The sequence below is a fragment of the Rhinatrema bivittatum genome, chromosome 2 (assembly GCF_901001135.1).
Source record: "Rhinatrema bivittatum chromosome 2, aRhiBiv1.1, whole genome shotgun sequence".
In the NCBI taxonomy this organism is placed as follows: Eukaryota; Metazoa; Chordata; class Amphibia; order Gymnophiona; family Rhinatrematidae; genus Rhinatrema; species Rhinatrema bivittatum.
This window is the reverse complement of record NC_042616.1, coordinates 636,133,708-636,154,839: the sequence shown is the minus strand read 5'-3', so window position 1 is coordinate 636,154,839 and position 21,132 is coordinate 636,133,708. Positions and strand designations below refer to the sequence as shown.

Below are 21,132 nucleotides of genomic sequence, written 5' to 3'. Positions count from 1 at the left end.
ATAGAAGGAATTTGTTCTGTCCAACATTATTAATAATTATTTAGCATGCCTTATTATAAAGACACATTTTTACAAATAAAAGCAAAAAAATCACATGACGTGAACAAAATGCTTAAATTGTAAGCTCATGATAGGAAACAATATTCATTAATTTTTAGTACTACTTAAACACACTGCCTCTAGCACAGCTAACAAATATAATTAAGTTACTGTTTCCATCTTATTACTTCTTCACTAAACTTCAACAGCCACCATGACAATGAAGCTGTTAAATAAAATCACATTTTGTGAGTTTATGTGTAGAGGGCCCTTGGTGTCCCACTAGCTGGCCCTAGATCCCTGCCTGTTGGAAAATAACTCGGAGGGACAGACCATTCCTTGCAATACCTTCCCCTGAGGATGCCTGCAATGGTTCAGTCCTTGTCCAGCAAGGAGGGGGGGGGGGGGGGGGGGCGGCAGGTCAGAGCCTTAGTGAGTGTGGTTAGTTTAGTTTGGGTTCTGCTGAGACAGGAGTGGGTTTTTGCTCCTGCACTGTTTTGGTTGAGAGAAAATTTTGCTTGTGCCCGGGTGCAATCCTGTTCCTGCTACTGAGACAACTCCCGTACCCGAAGGACAGGAGGGAGAGGGCCTGGTTATTCATTTCTTTCTGGTAAGAGTACTTCAGTGACTCCTCACCCAGTGGTGAAGTTTTGGATTTTTGAGAGTTGCATTTTAGTGAGGAGGTTTCTTGAACCAGCCCTCCTCACTGTTAGGCTGCATTGTAAAAGCCCTGCTGGCATCCAAAAAAAGACCTTTTACCCTAAGAGGTCAAAATACCAAGAGACCAGAACAGAAGAATTTCAAGATCAAATTGGTGACCCCAAACAAATCTCCACCATGGGGAACACAGGGCACAAGCTGGGAACATCTGGGTCTCTGTTGCACTGCAGGTATGAGACTTTTGGGGGGGATTTAGGGGTCTCTTCTTCATAGGTTTCCCTTCCCAGCTGGGACCCGTGCCCCACAGACAGAAAAAGGGGGTGAGCTGCTCCCAGAGGGCAGTGCAGAGGGCTCCTGCACAGAGTGAAGAAGAGAGAGTTCTCTGTGTATGGCCCAGACTGAACACAGATGTGAAATAAAACAAATAACAAATTGATTAGACATTTATTTAATTTCTGTAAATCAAAGTAAATTTTCTTTTGAACACCCACATTGTGTCCTGCCTGTTCTAACATCACCAAAGGGGTCAATGACCCACCTCAGAGAGGATTCCTAGTCACCGCCTAGGTCTAGAAGGTTAAGCTTTTCCCCTTGTGTAAAGAATCCACTCCTTGGGACTTGTTAAAATTGGGGAAGTGGCAAAAGGAGATAGCTCAAAGAGAAATTCTTTTTTAGTGCCCTTGGACTACTATAAAATCCAAAAAAAGGGTTACATAAAAATGGCACCCAATAGCACCGAGTCCATTCAATAATGCTTACCAAATTGCAGCTGGGCGGGTGCCAGTACTCTAATATCTGCCCAAGCGGAACCACGGGGTCTCACGCCCAGCGAGCCCCTGGTACAGGTGTCATGACTGCCAAGAACCAGATGGGATCATGGCTCGGCATATCACAAAGCAAGCCCCCTGCTGTAGCCCATCTGCCAGAGGGGATCCCAGCCCGGCTGCCACAAAGCAAGCCTTGCAGGACCCCCTCTGCATTTACAAAGGCACCCATGGACTTGGTTGCCGATGCTGCGACAGATTAACACATAATTTCCTAGCGTGTAGCAGATGGACTCAGGACCAATGGGTATAGTGTACCCCTGATAGCAGTTGGAGACGGAATCAGATTTCAATCTGACGTCAGCACTACATATACCCATGCAGGAAGCTCTGCTCTTCGGTATTTCTCTATCTCCTTAGCAATTTAGGACTCTACGCACGCTTGCACAGCGTTAGACGAAATCCAAACCAAAGAAGAAAGAAAATCTTACCTCTACAAGACAAGCCCCGCTCTCCTGCGGTGATACCTAAGGGTCCCTTCCCCAGTTGAGAATTCCTGAGGTGATTTCCGAGATCTTTCGGAGGTAAACCTCGGTCCGGTAGCCAGTTCCCGGCGTGGACTTAGCCCCCAGGAACAGGAGTGGCTGGGAGGCAGCGGGTGCAATACAGAGCGTAGTGGTGAAGGTATTCCCCTCTCCCCCCCGCCTGGCACAAGACCGGGAAGTGCCGAGACAAGGTAAGGTAGAAAACTTTATTTAAGTCTCCAGTCTCCGAGGCTCAGTGAGCCGCACAGATCGCCATCCAGCATCTGTCCCATCGGATTAAGCAGCCCCGTCCAGGCTAGGCCCCGATCCGGCGCAAGGATCCTTCCATGTAGAGACCCTCCGGGGGGGGGGTCGCCATTTTGCCCACGTGGTTGTCAGCACCATTTCCCCCTCTTGATCGCCGTCTGTCTGCAGAACTGAGCCGTGCGCACAGCAGCGAGCCGGGCTCACAAACTACTTGTGTGCACAGCGGCACCGGGTGCACAGCGGCACATTCACGGTGCCGGGTGCATAAATTAGCCTGTGTGCACAGCGGCGCACGCATCTCGCCAAGCACAGGCCTGCACGCACAACTTGCACGCACAGCGTTGGCGCACTCGGAACGCACAAATAAGCCTCCCAGCGCGTGCACATACATGCATAGATGAGTTTGGAACCACTCCACGCACACAAATCATGGCATCACCGGCCAAGAAAGCCAAGGGTCAAGCCCTCTGCCCAGCCTGCCACCTGAGAGCTGTGCAACATGAAGTGGCCTCTGCCCTGTGCCTACAGTGTGAAGAGGCCCTGGGGGAACCGAGACAAGGCCCCCCTCAGCCAGTAAAGGAATCCGGCTCCACCAATGACAGTACACCTGACCTCTCTGTCCCCGGCTCCGGCTCTCCTCAGATGGGCTCCTTGGGGAACGCCACTGGATTCAATATGGACCCAGGGACCTTTTCCTGGGTGGAATTCTTCAAAGGGCTGCAAACCTTCGTCCAGGGGCAATTGGTGCCACCTGTGACACAGCCTCAGTTTCCATGAGAAGAACAAAACCTTCCAGTCCCCTCTCGTCCTCCACGAGACATGCCTCTGGCCCTGAGACGTGCCTCCTCTGGGCAAAAGCTTCCCCTTAGAGGACACAGACACCTCGGAGGAAGAGCTGGACTCCCTGGAGGAAGAGGAAATCCTTCCAGGGACGGAACCATACCGAACCATGATGTATTTCTTCTCCAAATATGAGCTATCAGACCTCGTGTCTCTGAGCCTGAAGACGCTGGCCATCCCAGGCACAAGCTCCGCAGCGGAGCCAAAGTCGAACCCAGTTTTGGTCAAGCTTTGTCAGGCCTCATGCCATTTCCCAATGCTGCAGGCCATACAACAACTGATTGACCTGGAATGGAATGCCCCGAGGCCAGCTTCAAAGGAGGACGGGCCCTAAAAGCCCTATACCCCCGGGAACCCTCAGCCAAAGAACTCCTGGGGTTCCCCAAAGTGGACGCCATGGTCTGCGTGGTCTCAAAGTGCACCACTATTCCGGATGAAGGAGGAGCTGCACTCAAGGATGTCCAGGACAGACGTCAGGAATCCATCCTTAAACAGTCATTTGATGTCACAGCTATGTCCCTGCAGATCGCTGCCTGCTACGCCGTGGTGAAACATGCCTGCTTGTCACTGTCCAAGGATGCAACCACGTCTGTCGAAACATTAGAACCAACGATATCTTTCCTTACGGCTGCGACCTCCGACCTGGTGCACACCTCAGCCAGGGGCGTCTCATCCATAGTGGCAGCCAGAAGGCAACTCTGGCTCTGAAGTTGGTCAGCCTATGCGACTTCCAAGACAAAACTCATGAGAATGCCTTTTAAAGGTGCCCTCCTGTTCGGGAGTGAACTGGAGAAGTTAGCTGACAAATGGGGCAAATCTCAAGTACCTCGGTTACTGGAGGACAGGAACAAAAGAAACCAACGCCCCTCTCCCCGAAGATCCAAGGGCAGAGGATCCCAGTGTTTCCGACCATAAAAAAACACATACCAAGCACCTTGCCCTGCAGGTAGGGACCAGTCCTTTCGGAACAGACACAACAAGAGAGGAGCCGGCTCAGATCCAGGCCCCACCCGCACTCCACAATAAGAATCAACAGACCCATCCACAGACAGAAACAATAGGGGGCAGGCTTGCTCTATTCTACCAAAGATGGGTCAAGATAACGTCGGACAAATGGGTCTTAACCATCATTCAAGAGGGATACTACCTGGACTTCCACAGTATCCCTCCAAACAAATTTGTGAAATCACCGTGCCATGCCCCTTCCAAGAGGATGGCAGTGGAAACCACACTGACAAAACTACTCACCCTAAGGGCGATAATACCAGTGCCCATGCACCAACAAAATACTGGGCACTATTCTCCCAAGAAAGAGGGAATGTTCCTGCCCATCCTGGACCTCAAGTCCCTTAATCGCTACCTGAGGGTTCCTCACTTCTGCATGGAAACCCTACACTCGGTCATAAGGACAGTACAGTCGGGAGAATTCCTGACCTTTCTGGATCTGTCAGAAGCCTATCTCCACATCTCGGTCCATCACGACCATCAGCGCTTTCTACGATTCGCGATACTGGAGCATAACTACCAGTTCCAGCCGCTACTCTTCGGACTAGCTACTGCCCCTCTGATGTTCACCAAAATCATGATTGTAGTGGCAGCATCACTGAGGAAAGAAGGAATCCTTGTACATCCATATCTGGATGATTGGCTGATCAGGGCAAAATCTCCAGAGGAAAGTCACCAGGCGACAACCAGAGTCAAGAATCTACAGCAGAATCTCGGGTGGGTCATCAACACAGCATCAACACTGCAGCCCTCACAATCACTAGAATACCTGAGAGTCCGGTTCGACACCAAACAAGACAAGGTCTTTCTTCCCCCTACAAGGAGAAGGAAATTGATGGACCAGTTGAGAAACCTGTTAACCTGTTTCCGCCCCAAGGTATAGGGCTACCTCCAGGTCCTCGGTCTCATGACATCAACACTAGAAGTCGTCCCATGGGCAAGGGCCCACATGTGACCACTACAACATTCCCTACTGTCACGATGGAACCTGATGTCCCAGAACTACTCCATTCGCCTCCAGCTACTGGCAGAGGTGCGGACCCAGCTCCAATGGTGGCTACAAGAAGACCATCTGGGCAAAGGAGTAAGGCTATCCCCACTGACCTGGGTTTTGCTCACCACAGATGCGAGCCTACGAGGATGGGGAACCCACTGCCAGGAACTGACGGCCCAGGGGCAGTGGGACACGGAACAGGTGGGATGGAACATCAACCGACTGGAAGCCCGGGCAGTCAGACTAGCCTGCCTTCAATTCACTCACAGACTCCGGGGCGAAACATTCAGAGTCATGTTGGACAACACCACAACAGTTGCCTACATCAACCACCAGGGAGGAACCAGAAGCCTACAGGCGTCCCTGGAAATAGACCCCCTAATGGTGTAGGCAGAGGCAAACCTACAAGGGATCTCAGCCGCCCACATTGCGGGAAAAGACAACATCACTGCGGATTACCTCAGCATAGAGAGTCTAGACCCAGGGGAATGGACGCTGTCAGCCACAGCCTTCCAGTTGATAGTAAACCGCTGGGGAACACCAGCCATAGATCTTCTGGCAACTCTGTCCAATGCCCAAGTTCCCAAGTTCTTCAGGTGAACTATGTAAATGTGGTTGGTTTTGTGGTAAAGTATTTAAGAGTGTTGTGAACTGGACAAAGAGGACATGTCAGCCAATATACAAACAATTTCTGGTAAGCTATATCCTTACTATGGGCTGGTATACTGGATTTGGGTGTGGGTTCAGGCGAGCAGACCCAATCCTGGTTAAGGATGCTCAAATGGTGCCCAGAAAAGTAATGGATATTTATCAAGGAAAGTGGTGGGTGATGACCCACTGATGGTGGTCTTCCTCCAGAAGAAGGAAGGATTGATGGTAGTGGTCATGGTCATTGTTGCTCTCATAATGTGTTGAATTGTTAATTGTTTGAGGTAACAACCTGACTCTACACTGGATGTAGGCTCCATTTGGGCGGTATACCCTTGTGGTAAAAGTCAGGAGTGGAAAAATCTTACACTGTTGTATGTGCTGGGTCTAGCAATTTACTAAAAAAATTGGAGGAGAGGGGAGAATGTGGGGGACCCTTGATCTCCTACGAGCTGGCCCTAAATCCCTGCCTGGTAGGTAACTGCTAGGAGGGACAGACCCTTGTAGGACCTTCCCCTGAGGATGCCTGCAATGATTCAATCCTTGTCCAGAAAGGGGGGGGGGGGGTCATATCCATAGTGAATGTGGTTAGTTTAATTTGGGTTTTGTTGAGAGAGGAGCTGGTTTGGCTCTTGTGCTGTTTTTGGTTGGGAGACTGCCCAGTTCCAGTGCACCCCTTTCCTGGTAGGGACTATCTCTTCCTGATTGGAAAAATGACTTTAGTAAGAAGCTTTTCAAGATTTTGGTTGTGCCCACCTGTAACCCTGTTCCTGCTGGTGAGGCAACTCCCATAACCAAAGGACAGGAGAGAGAAGACCTCGCTATTCCTTTCTATCCAGTGAGAGGACTTCAGTGACTCCTCATCCAGTGGTGAAGTTTTGGATTTTTGAGACTTGCATTTTAGTAAGGAGGAGGTTTTTTTGTACCACATCTCCTTACTGTTTGGCTGCGTTGTAAAAGCTCTGCTGATATCTAGAAAAAGACCTTTTCCTCTAAGAGGTCAAAATACCGAAAGAGGCCAGAAGAGAAGAGTTTCAAGATCAAACTGGAGACTCCAACCAGATCTCCACCCCAGGGAACTTAAGAGACAAGCTGGGAACATCTGGGTCTCTGTTGCACTGCAGGTACAAGACTTTTGGGGGGATTTAGGGGACTCCCCTCCATAGGTTTCCCTTCCCAGCTGGGACCCGTGCCCTACAGACAAAAAAAGGGGGTGAGCTGCTCCTAGAGAGCATTGATGAGGACCCCTGCACAGAGTGAAGAAGAGAGAGTTCCTAGACTGAACACAGATGTGAAGTAACACAACTAATGCAAGCATTGGACATTTATTTAATTTCTGCAAAACAAAGTTTCTTTTGAACATCTACATCGTGTCCTGCAGTTCTACGGTAAGATCACCAAAGGAGACAGTGACACCCCTCAGGGAAGATGTCCATTCACTGCCTGGGTCTACCATAAAATCCGAAGAAAGGGTTTCATATGTTTGGGGGCTGGGAGGGGACAAAGAGGGAGAAAATGCAGCTCTGTGAAGTTTTGCCTGGAATGATATCATAAACTTTACAAATCTTAAATTGTCAATACAGAAAATAAAATCATGTTACAGCTGTGACTTTTAATAATCCCTTTAAATGGAATATTTTGGTTTTTTTTTTCTTCAGTGCAATATGACAACTTCAAACTCCCATTCACGGAGCTCCCTCTGCTGATGGAAAATCACATCTATCATAATTCCTACAGGCAAGGACTGCTTGCTGCATAGAAGTAAATCTGCTATCCTTTCATATCATCAAAAGGATTTCTGTGACAGACCTCTACATCCCTAAGAAAGCTAGAGAGCAAAACAATCAAATAGCCTGTAAGCAGTAGGGATAGGCACTGATTTTTTTTCGTGCTGTTTTCATTTTGGGGTTTTTTTGTGCTTAATTTCATTTTTTTAAATGGTTCAGGGGGTGCTTTTTCATATTTCCCTAATTTCAACCTTAGTGTGCACTAACTCAAAATACGAATTGTACAAAATGTTGTCTTTTTTTTGTTTTGTTTCATTTTAGGGCACTCCTAAAGCAAGACAAAATAGACAATTTCGTTGCCATGGACTATTTCATCTAAAACGAATGCAGATCCCTAGCAAGCAGCGAAAGGGCGCAAAAGTGACTGAAGCAAAACTGAAATGAGAAAAAAGTCCATTTTGTTTGGAAATGCCTAAAGCAGATGGCATCATCTAATATGTAAAATTATGCAGCTCAAACCTGTAGTTTCGGCAGATCAATGCAATAGTAAATAATTCAATTTCAAGCATCCGTGCTGGCCTGTATTATAGTCAATATGAGGGGCATAGTCAGAAAGCCATGGAGTGGTGAAGTTAACAGGCTCATTTTGAATTAACTTTTCCAGGATTATTCAGCCACAGCTGACTGGCTAAATTTGTGACTGAATAATTTTCTATTTTTAAATCTATAATTTAATTATAATTGTAAACCAGAGTGAAGGCTACTCTGCTCTACCTCGGTATATAAAAAATGCTAAATAAAAAAAATAAATAAATAAATCTAACCACACAAAACTTTAAGCAGCCGTTTGTGCAGGTGCACTTAGAAGGACAAATTAAGCCGATTAGTGCTGCATTTGAAAATCCCACCCCAGGTACACTTACATCCAGTCCCTTTTTTTGTCCAGCTAAATCTGCGTGCACAGCAATTTTGTGGGGACAGATTTTAGCCACATGGATTGGAGGTACGAGAAGGAGCTCTGCAATCAGCTTCATTCATGTGGGTAAACGTCAATTTGAAACCCCAGAAATCTTTTGAAAAACGACCACCTATGTCATTGGTCACTATGCATTTTTCCCAGTGAATAAAAGTGTGCATGTGCTGTCCTTCCCATGACACAAAGGCACAGCTAGTCTTGGGATAATGTTTACTAAAATTCAAAGATGACTTCCATGCATGTTTTCTGCCACTATGGTTTTATTTTGCATAATTTAGGGGTGCGAAAACGGTAATGCACTGCGGTACAATCTCTGAGTCAAAAAATGTTCCCAAATATATTTATGCAGCACAAGCAACAACACTGAATTTTGATTTTCTCCAAACATGCAGCTCAGGAAGTTTTCAGAACTGGTCCTATGTTACAAGCAACCGCAGTGCATGTAGCGGTGACAGCATCAATGCTTAACTGGGCAAAGCAATGAAAGGCAAATAAAGAAGTGTTTGTTTTCCACGTGAAGAAACAGAAAAAAGTAAACACCAGCCCTGACACTTAGCATTGCCGCATTCCACTTTCTGTGGAACTCTTATTTGAACTTAATTCAAAAAAATTGTGCAACTTGATTTCAAATACCCTGGCATACTGCTGATAATGCACAATACTGTCACATGGGTGATTAGAGCTCATAGAGCAGCCACATATCTCCAGTTGCTCCTGCATTTTCGTCTCCAGTCTCAAAGGGGTTGTTTTTTTGGGGGGTTATATTCTGTCAGGTAACGATTTGTATTTGTCAATATCCTGTTACATATCTATCTCTTATATATGGAATTCTTTGCCATTAGATGCTCATTTGGAAACAGACCTCCTGCATTTCAGAACAGGACTTTGATGAGAGCTGAGGCTACTTGTTTTTACCCTGGGTTATTGCTCTTTTAATGTTATTTTACCATAGTTAATTTTGCATTGCTAATGCTTTTACCCTAACACCAACTTTGCTTTACAATCTTGTTGATATATTTGATTTTATGAAGTTATCCGTTATGAGCACGCTATTTCAGAGCAACAGATTATAAAAAAGTTCTAAATAAAATAAGAAAATAAACAATGCTTTGAAATAGGAGTTGGAAAACTAGGACTAGTTTACTTGCGTCTACTAATAGTAGACCCATATTCAGCCGCTGTGCGGCTCGGCAAGTTAGCTGGATCAACTTATCCGGCTAACTTAGCCTTAATATTCAGCAGGACGGCCAGACCGCTGAATATATCCGGTTATCCTAATGTTTGCCAGGATATATATAACTTAGCTCCTCCCATTTCTGCCCCTGGAATGCCCCTGACTTATGTGGCCAAATTTCAGCCAGATAAAATGATATCCGGCTAGAATTTAGCTGGATAAGACCCAGCTAAAATATTCATATCTGGCTAAATGCATCTGAACATGGACCTCTCAGGAAATTAAGGCAGATAAAGACCATAATATTCCATCTAGTCTACCCAGCAAGGAGTTCAGGGTTTTAACACCATATGTGGAGGGTTACCCCTTCACCGTCTAGTTCAGGGTTGTAACTGTTGCTCCCATGTAACTTACTCCCATACAGAAAAATTACCACAGGTTAGTGCAGAGGTAAGCAATAGGAATGTGAATCGTTTATCTGACTATTGAAAATATCAGATGATATTTTCAATCTCGTCAGATATCGGGGGGTCCCCGATAGCGATAGGAAACCCCACGATTAATTTTGTGAGTTCTCTTATCGTTAGGGGGGGGGGCAGGAAGAAAGGGCACTTACAAAAACACAGCTTGACCCTTTAAGATTAGTTCATTAGTATCCCCCCATCCTCCGGACCCCTCCAACCCCCCAAAAAACTTTTAAGTACCTGGTGATCCAGTGGGGGTCCCGGGAGTGTTCGCCCGCTCTCAGGCCGTCTGCTGCCAGTAAACAAAATGGTGCCGATGGCCCTTTGCCCTTAGCATGTCACATAGTAGGAGCAATGGACGGCCGGCACCATCTTTAAAAATGGTGCAGGCCATCCAGTGCTCCTCCCATGTGACAGGGGCCGGCCAATAGCATAGATACCCTGTCACATGCAAAGGGCCATCGGCACCATTTTGTTTACTGGCAGCAGACGGCCTGAGAGCGGGAGAACACTCCCGGGACCCCCACTGGATCACCAGGTACTTAAAAAAAATTTTTGGGGGGTTGGAGGGGTCCAGAGGGTGGGGGGATACTAAAGAACTAATTTTAAAGGGTCGGGCTATGTTTTTAGGTTATCAGCTCGGCACAGCCGATAAAAAAAAACAAAAAACAACGATTGGACAGCGGGAAAAATAATTTCCCGATAGTCCATGAATCCAAAACCGGAACAAATTCTGGTTCCGATTCACATCTCTAGTAAGCAACTCCAGTCATTGAATGCCAAAAACCAGTCAAGATTTCAATACATTTACACTGTAAATGAGGAGCTTTTGAACACACTGTCTCTATTGCAAGCACTCAAAGACTGGAGTTGTCTTTCCAGTCTTCGAGCGCTTCATTTCCATCCTCTTGCTATTAGGGATCCTCTGTGTTTAACTCATGGCCTTTTGAATGTCATCACTGTTTTGTCTTCACCAACTCCTCTGGGAGGGCAGTCCAGGCATCCACCATCCTTTCCATAAAAAAACATTTCTTGACATTGCTCCTGAGTTGACCCCTCTGGAGTTTCATGTCTTGCCCCCAGTTCTACAGCTTCCTTTCATTGAAAAAGGTTTGTCTCTTAAACATTTTTAGAACATTTCAGATATTTAAAAGTTTGCATCAAATCCCTCCTGTCTCTCCTCTGCTCTAATACAAATTTAAGGTCTTCAAGTCTCATCTCATGTATCTTTTGGTGCAGATCCTACACTATTTTGGCTGCCTTTCTCAGGATCACTTCTATCCTTTCCCTATCCTTTCTGAGAAACAACCTCTAGAACTGAACACACTACTCCAGGTGAGGCCTTGTGACATGGAGTTAGCTCAGGCCTTCCAAACCTGTCCTGGGTATCTCATAGCCAGTTGGGTTTTCAGGATATCCACACAATGACTTAACCTGACAAACCATGGAATTAAAAAATCCCACCACTCTGATTGCCTGTGACTCATCCGAATAATGGGGATTAAACCTAATCAGATAAATTGTAGGTGCTATGGAGCGATAACTCAGCCAGAAAACACTGATATGAGCCCTGTCCGGCTACCTTTAAAATAACCGGATCATTCTAAACATCAGCAGTGTTGCCGTGCTGCTGAATATCCTGGCTAGGTTAGCCAGATAAGGTTATCCAGCTAACTTGCTGAGCCACACAGGGGCTGACTATTGCCTTCCATGTGATCATATTTTCTCCAGTTTTCCATCAGCGGCAGATTTAAAGTGCAAAAAGATCTTAGGTTGGGCTTTTTCTGGGGGATGGGTAGGATGGTATAGCTCATAGAATTGCATGAAGAGATTTCTCTCACCCCCACCCCCACCACCACCATGTTGGCATTCATTTTCATACCATTTGAATTTTCTGTATCTATTTCCCATAGAAAGCAGGTAGCAAATCAGGGTTTTTAGCCTGGCCTTGAAAATACATTGCCAAAGGCATTTTGGTGCTACCGCCAATCTTAAGCCCTGACTATGTGAGCCTCCTCATAGTTTTCTAATGTTACCTTCTGTAGGTTCCATTCCGGTTGATCACTGGTTCCATCATGTCCTATTCTTAGCTTATATATCTTCCCCACATTTTGTATTTCAATCTAATTGAAAAGAAAATAATTGTAAGAAGCATGATATCTGCATGGAATAAGAAACGTTGGCCCCAAATTTTAAATTCTGGGTATTGATTCCTAAGGAAAGCTATCAACAGCATATCCCACCTTTATTGTTTTGTTCAGGGCAGGCAATTCATTTTTGTTTTGTTTAAATGTATTTGCAACAATGCACAGGGAAAGCACAGATTTAGATGAGAAAGGATCTAAATTAATTTTTGCTGTAAACTGCTTTGGGTTAAACTTTAAGGAAAGCAATCTAAAAATGCAACATACACTGTACACCTGAGCCGCATTCTTACTGGGTGTCAGGAGGGAGAAGGCAGGAAGGATCACAGTTTAGGGTTGTTGTTTTGATTTTTTTAATACTTAGTGCTGGAAAAGGAGGGGGAGGGCATTTCATGCTTATTGGGTTCAGTAGTTGAGCAACTTCAGGACAGATTTTGGCTTGCTATTGCAGAACCTAGATTTTTCTAGCCAAATTTACTCTGTTAGCACTCAATCCAACCAGCTCAAGTACAACCTACCTGGCCCCCAAAATCCCTGCTCCGCGCACAGCCCAACCGGGCCCCTGCTGGACCACCAGGGTCTTTCGGTGCATCTTGGGAGAGGTCAGTCGGGAGGGAGGGAGGGAGGGCAGACAATAGAGTGGGGGGGGGAAGAAGGAGGGATTTACGGGCAGCTGACTGCCCAGGAGTGGGAGATTGCTCCCAGGCCCCCTGCTGGACCACCAGGGACTTTCGGTGCATCTTGGGGGGGTTGGGAGGGAGGGAAGGATTGAACACTTGGGGCTAATGGAGAGCCCATTGCAACACCATGTTTTTGGAGATAAAAATCTTGTTGAAATGTAAAGTAATTTCAAAAAGAACTACCAGTAATTGTGCCATGCTTGTCATGAAACCTGGTGGCATTCCTTGTGGAAGGTCTCTAAATTCTACTGTTCCTTGTATGACTCCCAACTTTACTTTTTCTGGAATGTTTGTATAGAGGAATGCAATATCCATTTACACTAGAATTACATCAGAATGTAGTAACTCTGCTCAATTTGCTGTAACATTTGTAAAAAAAAAAAAAAGTGCTGTATCCTGTACACGTGAACAAGCACTTGGAACTGGAGGGAGAGATTGAACTGGGAGGCTTGAATGAAACATCAAATATACAGAGTCCTCTTTGATCAATTCCACTGTACAAAACATCATTTATCAAGATCTTTCCATTTAAACAATGCAATGTTGTTAATAGATGATCAGAACCTGCTAGTTTAAGAACAAAACAATAAAAGAAAAGTCAGCAGGGAGGGTGGCCATGGGGGAAGGGAGGGAGGGACTGAACAGCAATTTTCTTATCGGTTTGTTTCTGAATGTGATTTCACCATTTCATAAGGCCCCTAGGATTTATCCTCAATATATCCCACAGATGACAGATAAATCTTGATTTTGGGGCCAAAAATATACCCTCGACTTATACATGAGATCAACTTATACACAAGTATATATGGTTTATCCTTTCCGTCCAGCTAAATCTATGCACATGGTGATTTTGTGCACACAAATCTTTGCCAGCCAAAGAGGGGAATTTTTAACCCATTAAATTTATGCAGTTAAAAGACAGTTTTCACCTCATAACTCTTTTGAATGTTGAGTTGACCCCGTAACTGATAGAAAAGGGAATGTAGCAGGGAAAGCTTAACCAGGAAAGATAATGGGATTAGTTTAGAAACAATTGAGAGAGCACTTAGTACAAAACGTTTCACTATTTCTGTGAATCATTCATATTCCTTAGACTTGATGAGCTTTATTAGTCATTTAATGTTCCTAGTCGTTAACTACCTGAAATTCATCCTCTTGCCCTGGAAGAAATAGTTTCTTCTTATTGTCCTGGCCAAGGATTATTGGCCCTGCTGAACCTTTGTCTCCATATATCCAGAGTGTGACATTGGCTTGAGTTCCTGCTTTTCCTGTCAACACTGTCACCTTCCAGTCATCATCAGAAGGAAAAGTGCCTTCATCCTCAGTCTTTTCTGTTTCTTCTGTAAAAGCATATGTTTTTATTCTTCATGTTTTGTCTGTTTGTTTAACTTGTGGCCAATATAATAGCTCCCTTTGGTATGATGAATGTAACAAAGCATACAGGACATATACAAGGAACTAATCAAATAGACCTGTCATATGCTTCTGCCTACATTTATTGTTTTATTGAGAGCAAGCAATTGGGTGATTTTTTAAATTTCTTTGAAACAATGCAGCAGGGAGAGCAAAGTTATAAATGAGAAGGATCTAAAAGAGCATTCCATTCCAATGCCTCCATTTCAATAACAAAGTAAATCCATCTGATATAGTAATAATTATTAATATGTACTCTAGAATATGCTATTAATATTGCAATGTTAAATTAATGTTATGATGACAAGGAATTGTAATGATCAAAAATAACATTTTTTCCTAAATCTACACTCTCCCTAAGCTTCCCCAACAAAATTGTCATTCAAAGTATAGCAACCTCCTTGGAATGACCCCTAATATGCTTGGTCGAAGTGTATAAAACCATCTGGTTTGGGAAGACCCTGCCCTAATCATGATTTGACTAGGAATGCACATTTGTGCGTCCATCCATTTCGTTCATTTGGACGCATAACGCATATCTAATGAATGAACAAATGTATGCACAATGAATGGTATGCACCTAATGGTCACACTTTAGATGGACGCGCATACCATTTGTTTTGTGCGCACATTCATCTGTTCATTATATACGTGCTTACGGGCAAAACGAATGAAACAAATGAATGTCCAAAAACTAAAGAATGCACATCCCTAGATTTGACTGGTTAATAAAAATGTTTCACAAGGAGAAAGAATGTGCGCTTAAATTCTTGGACTGTTTGTCACAATAATCCGTTTATTTAAGAAAGCTTATGGTGTTTGAATTCCATAAATGTTTTGAAATATATAATTCCTCTAATTCCTCAACACAGCCGTGTTTCACATGGTTGCTGCAGCAGGAGGAATGTACAAAGTTTTCATATCAAAGTTTAAAGGTAGAAACCATAGATAAATGGTACGCTGAGCATGAATACAAGGTCGAAATCAAATTCTCAGATATTTTCAAAGTTTATATTTACAAAATATACAATTCTTTGCAATTTGATGGTAAACTGACTTTTCTTAAGCTAAAGTTCAAAAAAACTATAAGGTATTTAAACCGGATGCTGCAGCAATCACATAGTTTAACATGAAAGTGTAAACAAAAATGTTTCATGTATTACCATGAAATGACCACTGGATGGCATGTTGGGGAAATGAGTCATGATGTAAATTGTTCAAGGTGAATTTAGGGAAAAGAGTGCATGTTCCCTTAACAGTTTGGGACTCACATTGGTGGATTCTAGAGAGTGGGCAGTATAGAGTGGGGAATAGGGGACTTCAGAGATGTAACTACACTGAGTACTCAGCTTGTGGGCTGAGTACTCAGTGTAGTACAAGTGGAGCGGGATCCTGCGGGGTCTCTCCTCCTCTGTACTTGGACCGGTGCTTTTCAATATATTTATAAATGATCTGGAAAGGAATACGATGAGTGAGGTAATCACATTTGTGGATGATACAAAATTATTCAGAGTAGTTAAATCACAAACAGATTGTGATACATTACAGGAGGCGTTGCGAGACTGGAAGATTGGGCATCCAAATGGCGGACGATATTTAATGTGGACAAGTGCAAGGTGTTGCATATAGAGAAAAATAACCCTTGCTATAGTTACACGATGTTAGGTTCCATATTAGGAGTTACCACCCAGGAAAAAGATCTAGCCATCATAGTGGATAATACTTTGAAATCTTCGACTCAGTGTGCTGCAGCAGTCAAAAAAGCAAACAGAATGTTAGGAATTATTAAGAATGGAATGGTTAACAAAATGGAAAAATGTCATAATGCCTCTGTATTGCTCCATGGTGAGACCGCACCTTGAATACTGTGTACAATTCTTGTAGCCAAATCTCCAAAAAGATATAGTTGTGATGGAGAAGGTACAGAGAGGGGCAACCAAAATGATAAAGGGGATGGAACAGCTCCCCTATGAGGAAAGGCTGAAGAGGTTAGGGCTGTTTAGCTTGGAGAAGAGACGGCCTAGTGTGGATATGATAGAGGTCTTTAAAATAATGAGAAGTCTTGAACGAGTAGATGTGAATTGGTTATTTACACTTTCGGATAATAGAAGAACTAGGGGGCACTCCATGAAGTTAGCAAGTAGCACATTTAAGACTAATTGGAGAACATTCTTTTTCACTCAACACACAATTAAACTCTGGAATTTGTTGCCAGAGGAAGTAGTTAGTGCAGTTAGTGTGGTTGAGTTTAAAAAGGTTTGGATACGTTCTTGGAGAAGTTCATTAACTGGTATTAATCAAGTTGACTTAGGGAATGGCCTCTGCTATTACTGGCATCAGTAGCATGAGATCGTCTTGGTGTTTGGGTACTTGCCTGGTTTGGCCTCTGTTGGAAACAGGATGCTGGGCTTGATGGACCCTTGGTCTGACCCAATATGGCAATTTCTTATGTTCTTATCATTATACTGTGTTGTTCAATATAAAATTCCAACCTGAAATAAACTGTTGTTGAGACTAGAGTCCTAGAGTTGAAGATAACTGATATCAAAAGGAAAGGTGATGGTGCTAACAGCAAATTACAGAGGACATTTGGACCCTACAATGATCTAAAAGGTGAATAAATTGCACTGAGATCACAACTCTGAGAGAATTGTAGAGAATGAAGTAGTTGACATCACCTGCGACATTCCAACAGATAAAAAGCTTATGCAAGAAAATTGAAGATTGTGGTAAAAGAGAAAAGCACAAGAACAGCATTGCTGACAGAATTGCCAGTGTCATTCAACTTTTCTGTTGATTATATATTTTATATAGATAGATAGAGAGAGAGAGAGAGAGAGAGAGAGAGAGATCCTCAAGTATCAAACAATGCAATCAGAGACCAAGAAAATGAGATAGAAAGATGCAAAAATCATCCTAATTGTATTGGGTGCCAACCATGGGTATAATAAAAAAAAATTCTCCAGGCACATAGACATGCTGCCTGTGTATATAATACCTTATGAACTCCAAACATAAACTCTCTTTGGCACAATGCAAGTATTAAGGATATAGGAGGTGAATTTGAGAGATTGAGATCGTATTCAAAGTACCCTGGCTTACAACAGAGATTCATTGCTATCAGGATATGCACAAAATCAACCCATTTGGAGACATTACCCCATGAATAAATTAGTTTTTTTTTCCAAAATTCTGCCCTTTTAGGTATTTACCAAAGATTCTCCAGTACACAATATCACCAATTCCCAATTACTAATAATGGTTTGGCCTCTACGCTTGAAAAACTGGCAGCACAGAAATGGCCCCCTGCAAAGAGTCCAGTTGTACCCTCACCTGAATAGATTTTTCCATAAGGGTTAACTTGCATAAAACCCAATATTCCAATTGAAATTATGCTTCTGGTTTCAGGGCTGACTCAGCATATTTTTTGTGGTTGAGCTATTGTTATGTTTGCTGGTTCATTGGATGATCCCACAAGCCAGCACACTTACCAGACACCATCAGGACCTTCTTCACGGCTGAACGCCTTCATCTTGGCTATCACAGCAGGACACTACTATCCCTCTTAATGTGTGTGCGCCAATGCTGGAACACTTAAAGGGCCAACAGAGGAAAATCCCCCACGGTACACTTAGATGATGTCATCAGCCTCTTACTATATAAGGCAACCTCAGATGCCCTTACGATGCCTTAGCAAACAGGTCGCCATGCCTTGTCTTCAGCCTCAGCCTTGCTCCTTCTTTGGCCTTAGCCTTGCCTCATCTTCAGCCTCAGCCTTGTCTCATCTTCAGCCGCAGTCTTTATCCTTCGTTTTGCTACAATCTTCAGCTTCAGCTTTGCTTCATTTTAGCTCCAGCCTTGCTTCGTCTTCAGCTCCAGCCTTTCCTTTTCTTTAGCCTCAGCCCTGCCTTGTCTTCAGCTGCAGTCTTCAGTCTCAGCTTTGCTTCATCTTCAGCTCGAGCCTTGCCTTGTCTTCAGCCTTAGTCTTCAGCTTCAGCCTTGTCTTCAGATTCAGTCTGGTCTTCAAACTTAGCCTACTCTTTGGAACAGACCTTAGTTATAGACTCCAACCTTTTCTTTCCAGCCACCTACCCTGACTCCTGGACCATGCCTTAGCATGGCCCATGCAAAGCCTACCCACCATTGGCACAGACCATGGGCCTCTGCCCACAAAGCTGCATCAACTGTGTCATGGCAGGAAGGGCTCACGCTCATGCTGGCCATAACAGATTGGCGAGGCCATGAGCTCGGTGATCGCATCTCCATGATGGGCCATTGCCGCACTGGCCACCCAGTTGCAGGAGCAAAAAACCAAACTGGTTTCCTGAACACATTTATGCAATAGGCCCAGCAGCAATTTGATCAAGTAAATGATTTACTACAGACCTTGTCTCAGTGTTTAGATATGGTACAAACCCAATGTCCAGGCCCAGTTCTGGTACCAGCTCTGGTGAACTCTGCACCAACATCCATCTGGACCGTGGAATCCATAATACAGCTCCTACCATGTCCGAGGTATAATGGCAACCCTAAGAGGTGCAGAAGGTTCCTCAATGTTTGCAAAGTGCATTTTGAACTACAACTGGCTCATATTTTTTCTGATCATGTCAAGTGTTGCGTCCATCGCTGCTTGACGCCCTCACTCCGCCCTCTCTACCTCTCTGGCGACTCCCTCCGGGTCTGATGGATGTCTGATGCCATGGCATCTCCATGCTGTCTCCTTCCGGCATGCCTGGACCGGCACGACGCTGCGGATCTGCCATGTTCCTGATGACGTAGGGCGTGCATGCGCTCCCATTGATGTACCAGCAAGGGCGCGAACTCAGGGGCGTCCCCTGAGATGACGTCATCCGCTTCTAATATAAAAGGTCTCAGTATTCGCTAACGATTTGAGTTAGCAAGGATTGATTGCGGGGATTCATCTGGACCTGCTTCTCTCTAATCTACTCTGCCTCCTCGGACTTACCAGGGGTACCCGCTCCTCGAGGGCCTCACTCTCTTTTCTTTATTTCAGATTGCAGACAGGAACCGGTACTCGCTCCTCGAGGGCCTATGTTCCTAAACACTCTGAAGATTCTCTATTGCCTGGAAGCAATCACAGATACAGACATTGTTAGTTACTATTTCAGATTACAGATAGGAACCGGTACTCGCTCCTCGAGTGCCCATGTTCCTAAACACTCTGAAGATTCTCTACTGCCTGGAAGCTATCGCAGATACAGACAATTGTGAGTTACCATTGCTGTCTCTGAGCTTTCCCTGGAACCAGGTACTCGCTCCTCGAGGGCCTAACCCTTTCCATCTACTGAGCTTCCTCAAGACCTTATGTGAGTTATTATCTAAGTACTGGCTATGTATACAGCATACCCTGTCTACTCACTATCTATAGTTTCTCTATAGCTCAGCAACCATGGGATCATGGTTCCAGTACCTGAGGGACTTCAGCCCTGCTGGGCATATCAGCTCACTATTGCCATCTCTGGTGGTTCTACTAACCTGTCTAATAAAAGAATTATCTGTGTCTGTCTCCATACCCAAGCCTAACGGTGGTCCCTCTCAGGATTTCCTCCTGGGGGTGCTGTCATCTGCCATCGGCCCAAGGATCCACCATTCTACATTCTACTACAGCTGAGTGCTCTCTCCAAGCACTCCGCTGATAACAGATTGTTATCTACTCCCTCTACAGGAGCTGAGCATATCAGATGGCTACTCCCTAGCAGATCCATTACAGATTGCTTACTCCACCCACGGAGCATAACAGATTGCTAACTCCTCCCCTCTGGAGGAGCGATTCATAACAGATTGCTACTCTCATCTGCTTGCTCCACCCATCAGCATAGCAGATTCGTAACAGATTGCTAATTCCTCCCTTCCATAGGTTCAGTTCCTAACAGATTCTAACATCAAGATAACATACATCCTTTCCCTTTTGGACAGTCCTGCTCTCACCTGGGCTTCTCCCTTGTGGGAACAAGATGACTTGCTTTTCAGAAATTTGGATAACTTCACACAACAGTTTTATTTGATCTTTGGCAAACTCGGGCATATCTTATATGCTGCCACAGAACTTCTTCGCATTCTTCAAGGCACTTGCACTGTTGGCAAGTGCACAGTGGAATTTGTAACCTTGCCTTCCAAGCATGGTTAAGGTGAAGACAGGCAAACCGCCATTTTTTGGCAAGGATTATCCAGGGAGAATAAAGGATGAATTGGTAGCTCGAGACCTTCCTCTGGTCCCTAGAAGCACTTATCAACTTTGCTATTCAAATAGATGTGAGATTCCAGGAACAATCTCAAGAGAGGAAGGCCTCCAATTGATGCATTCCTGTAGCCCCTAAGCTTTTGAACCCCCTGGAACCCACCCCAGAGCTAGCAAGGATTGTTGCCATTGAAGAACCCATGCAATTGGGCAGCACATGACTCTCGGTAGAAGAAAAACAGAGGCGAAGACTGCATAACCTCTGCCTCTACTGTGCAGGGCAAGGACATTTCATTAGCCATTGTCCCAAGAAACCAGAAACCTTTGTAAATAGAAATCTAGTTGGGAAGACAGTTTTGCATCATCTTTAGCTCCAGCTTTGCTTTGTCTTCAACTCCAGCCTTGCTTCATATTTGGCCTCAGCCTTCAGCCTCAGCCTTGCCTCGTCTTCTGCCAGTCTTCAGCCTCACCTTTGCTTCAACTTCTTTCCCAGCTTTGCTTCATCTTCAGCTCCAGCCTTGCCTCATGTCCAGCCTTGTCTTCAGCTTTAGCCTGCTCTTTGGATCTGACCTTAGTTATAGACTCTGACCTTTGCTTGCCAGCCACCTGCCCTG

General features: G+C 44.7%; 1 protein-coding gene across 1 annotated transcript in view; it reads right to left on the bottom strand.

Annotated features, from left to right (window-relative positions):
• The window catches only part of LOC115085365 (lipoxygenase homology domain-containing protein 1), a 462,471-nt gene that overhangs the window by 147,046 nt on the left and 294,293 nt on the right, over nt 1-21,132 (bottom strand). The window contains exons 18-19 of the mRNA XM_029591284.1: nt 14,047-14,246; nt 12,119-12,205 (exon numbers count right to left, since the gene is read on the bottom strand). Coding sequence (XP_029447144.1) covers nt 12,119-12,205; nt 14,047-14,246 — 287 coding nt within the window. The remainder of the gene's footprint in view (nt 1-12,118; nt 12,206-14,046; nt 14,247-21,132) is intronic.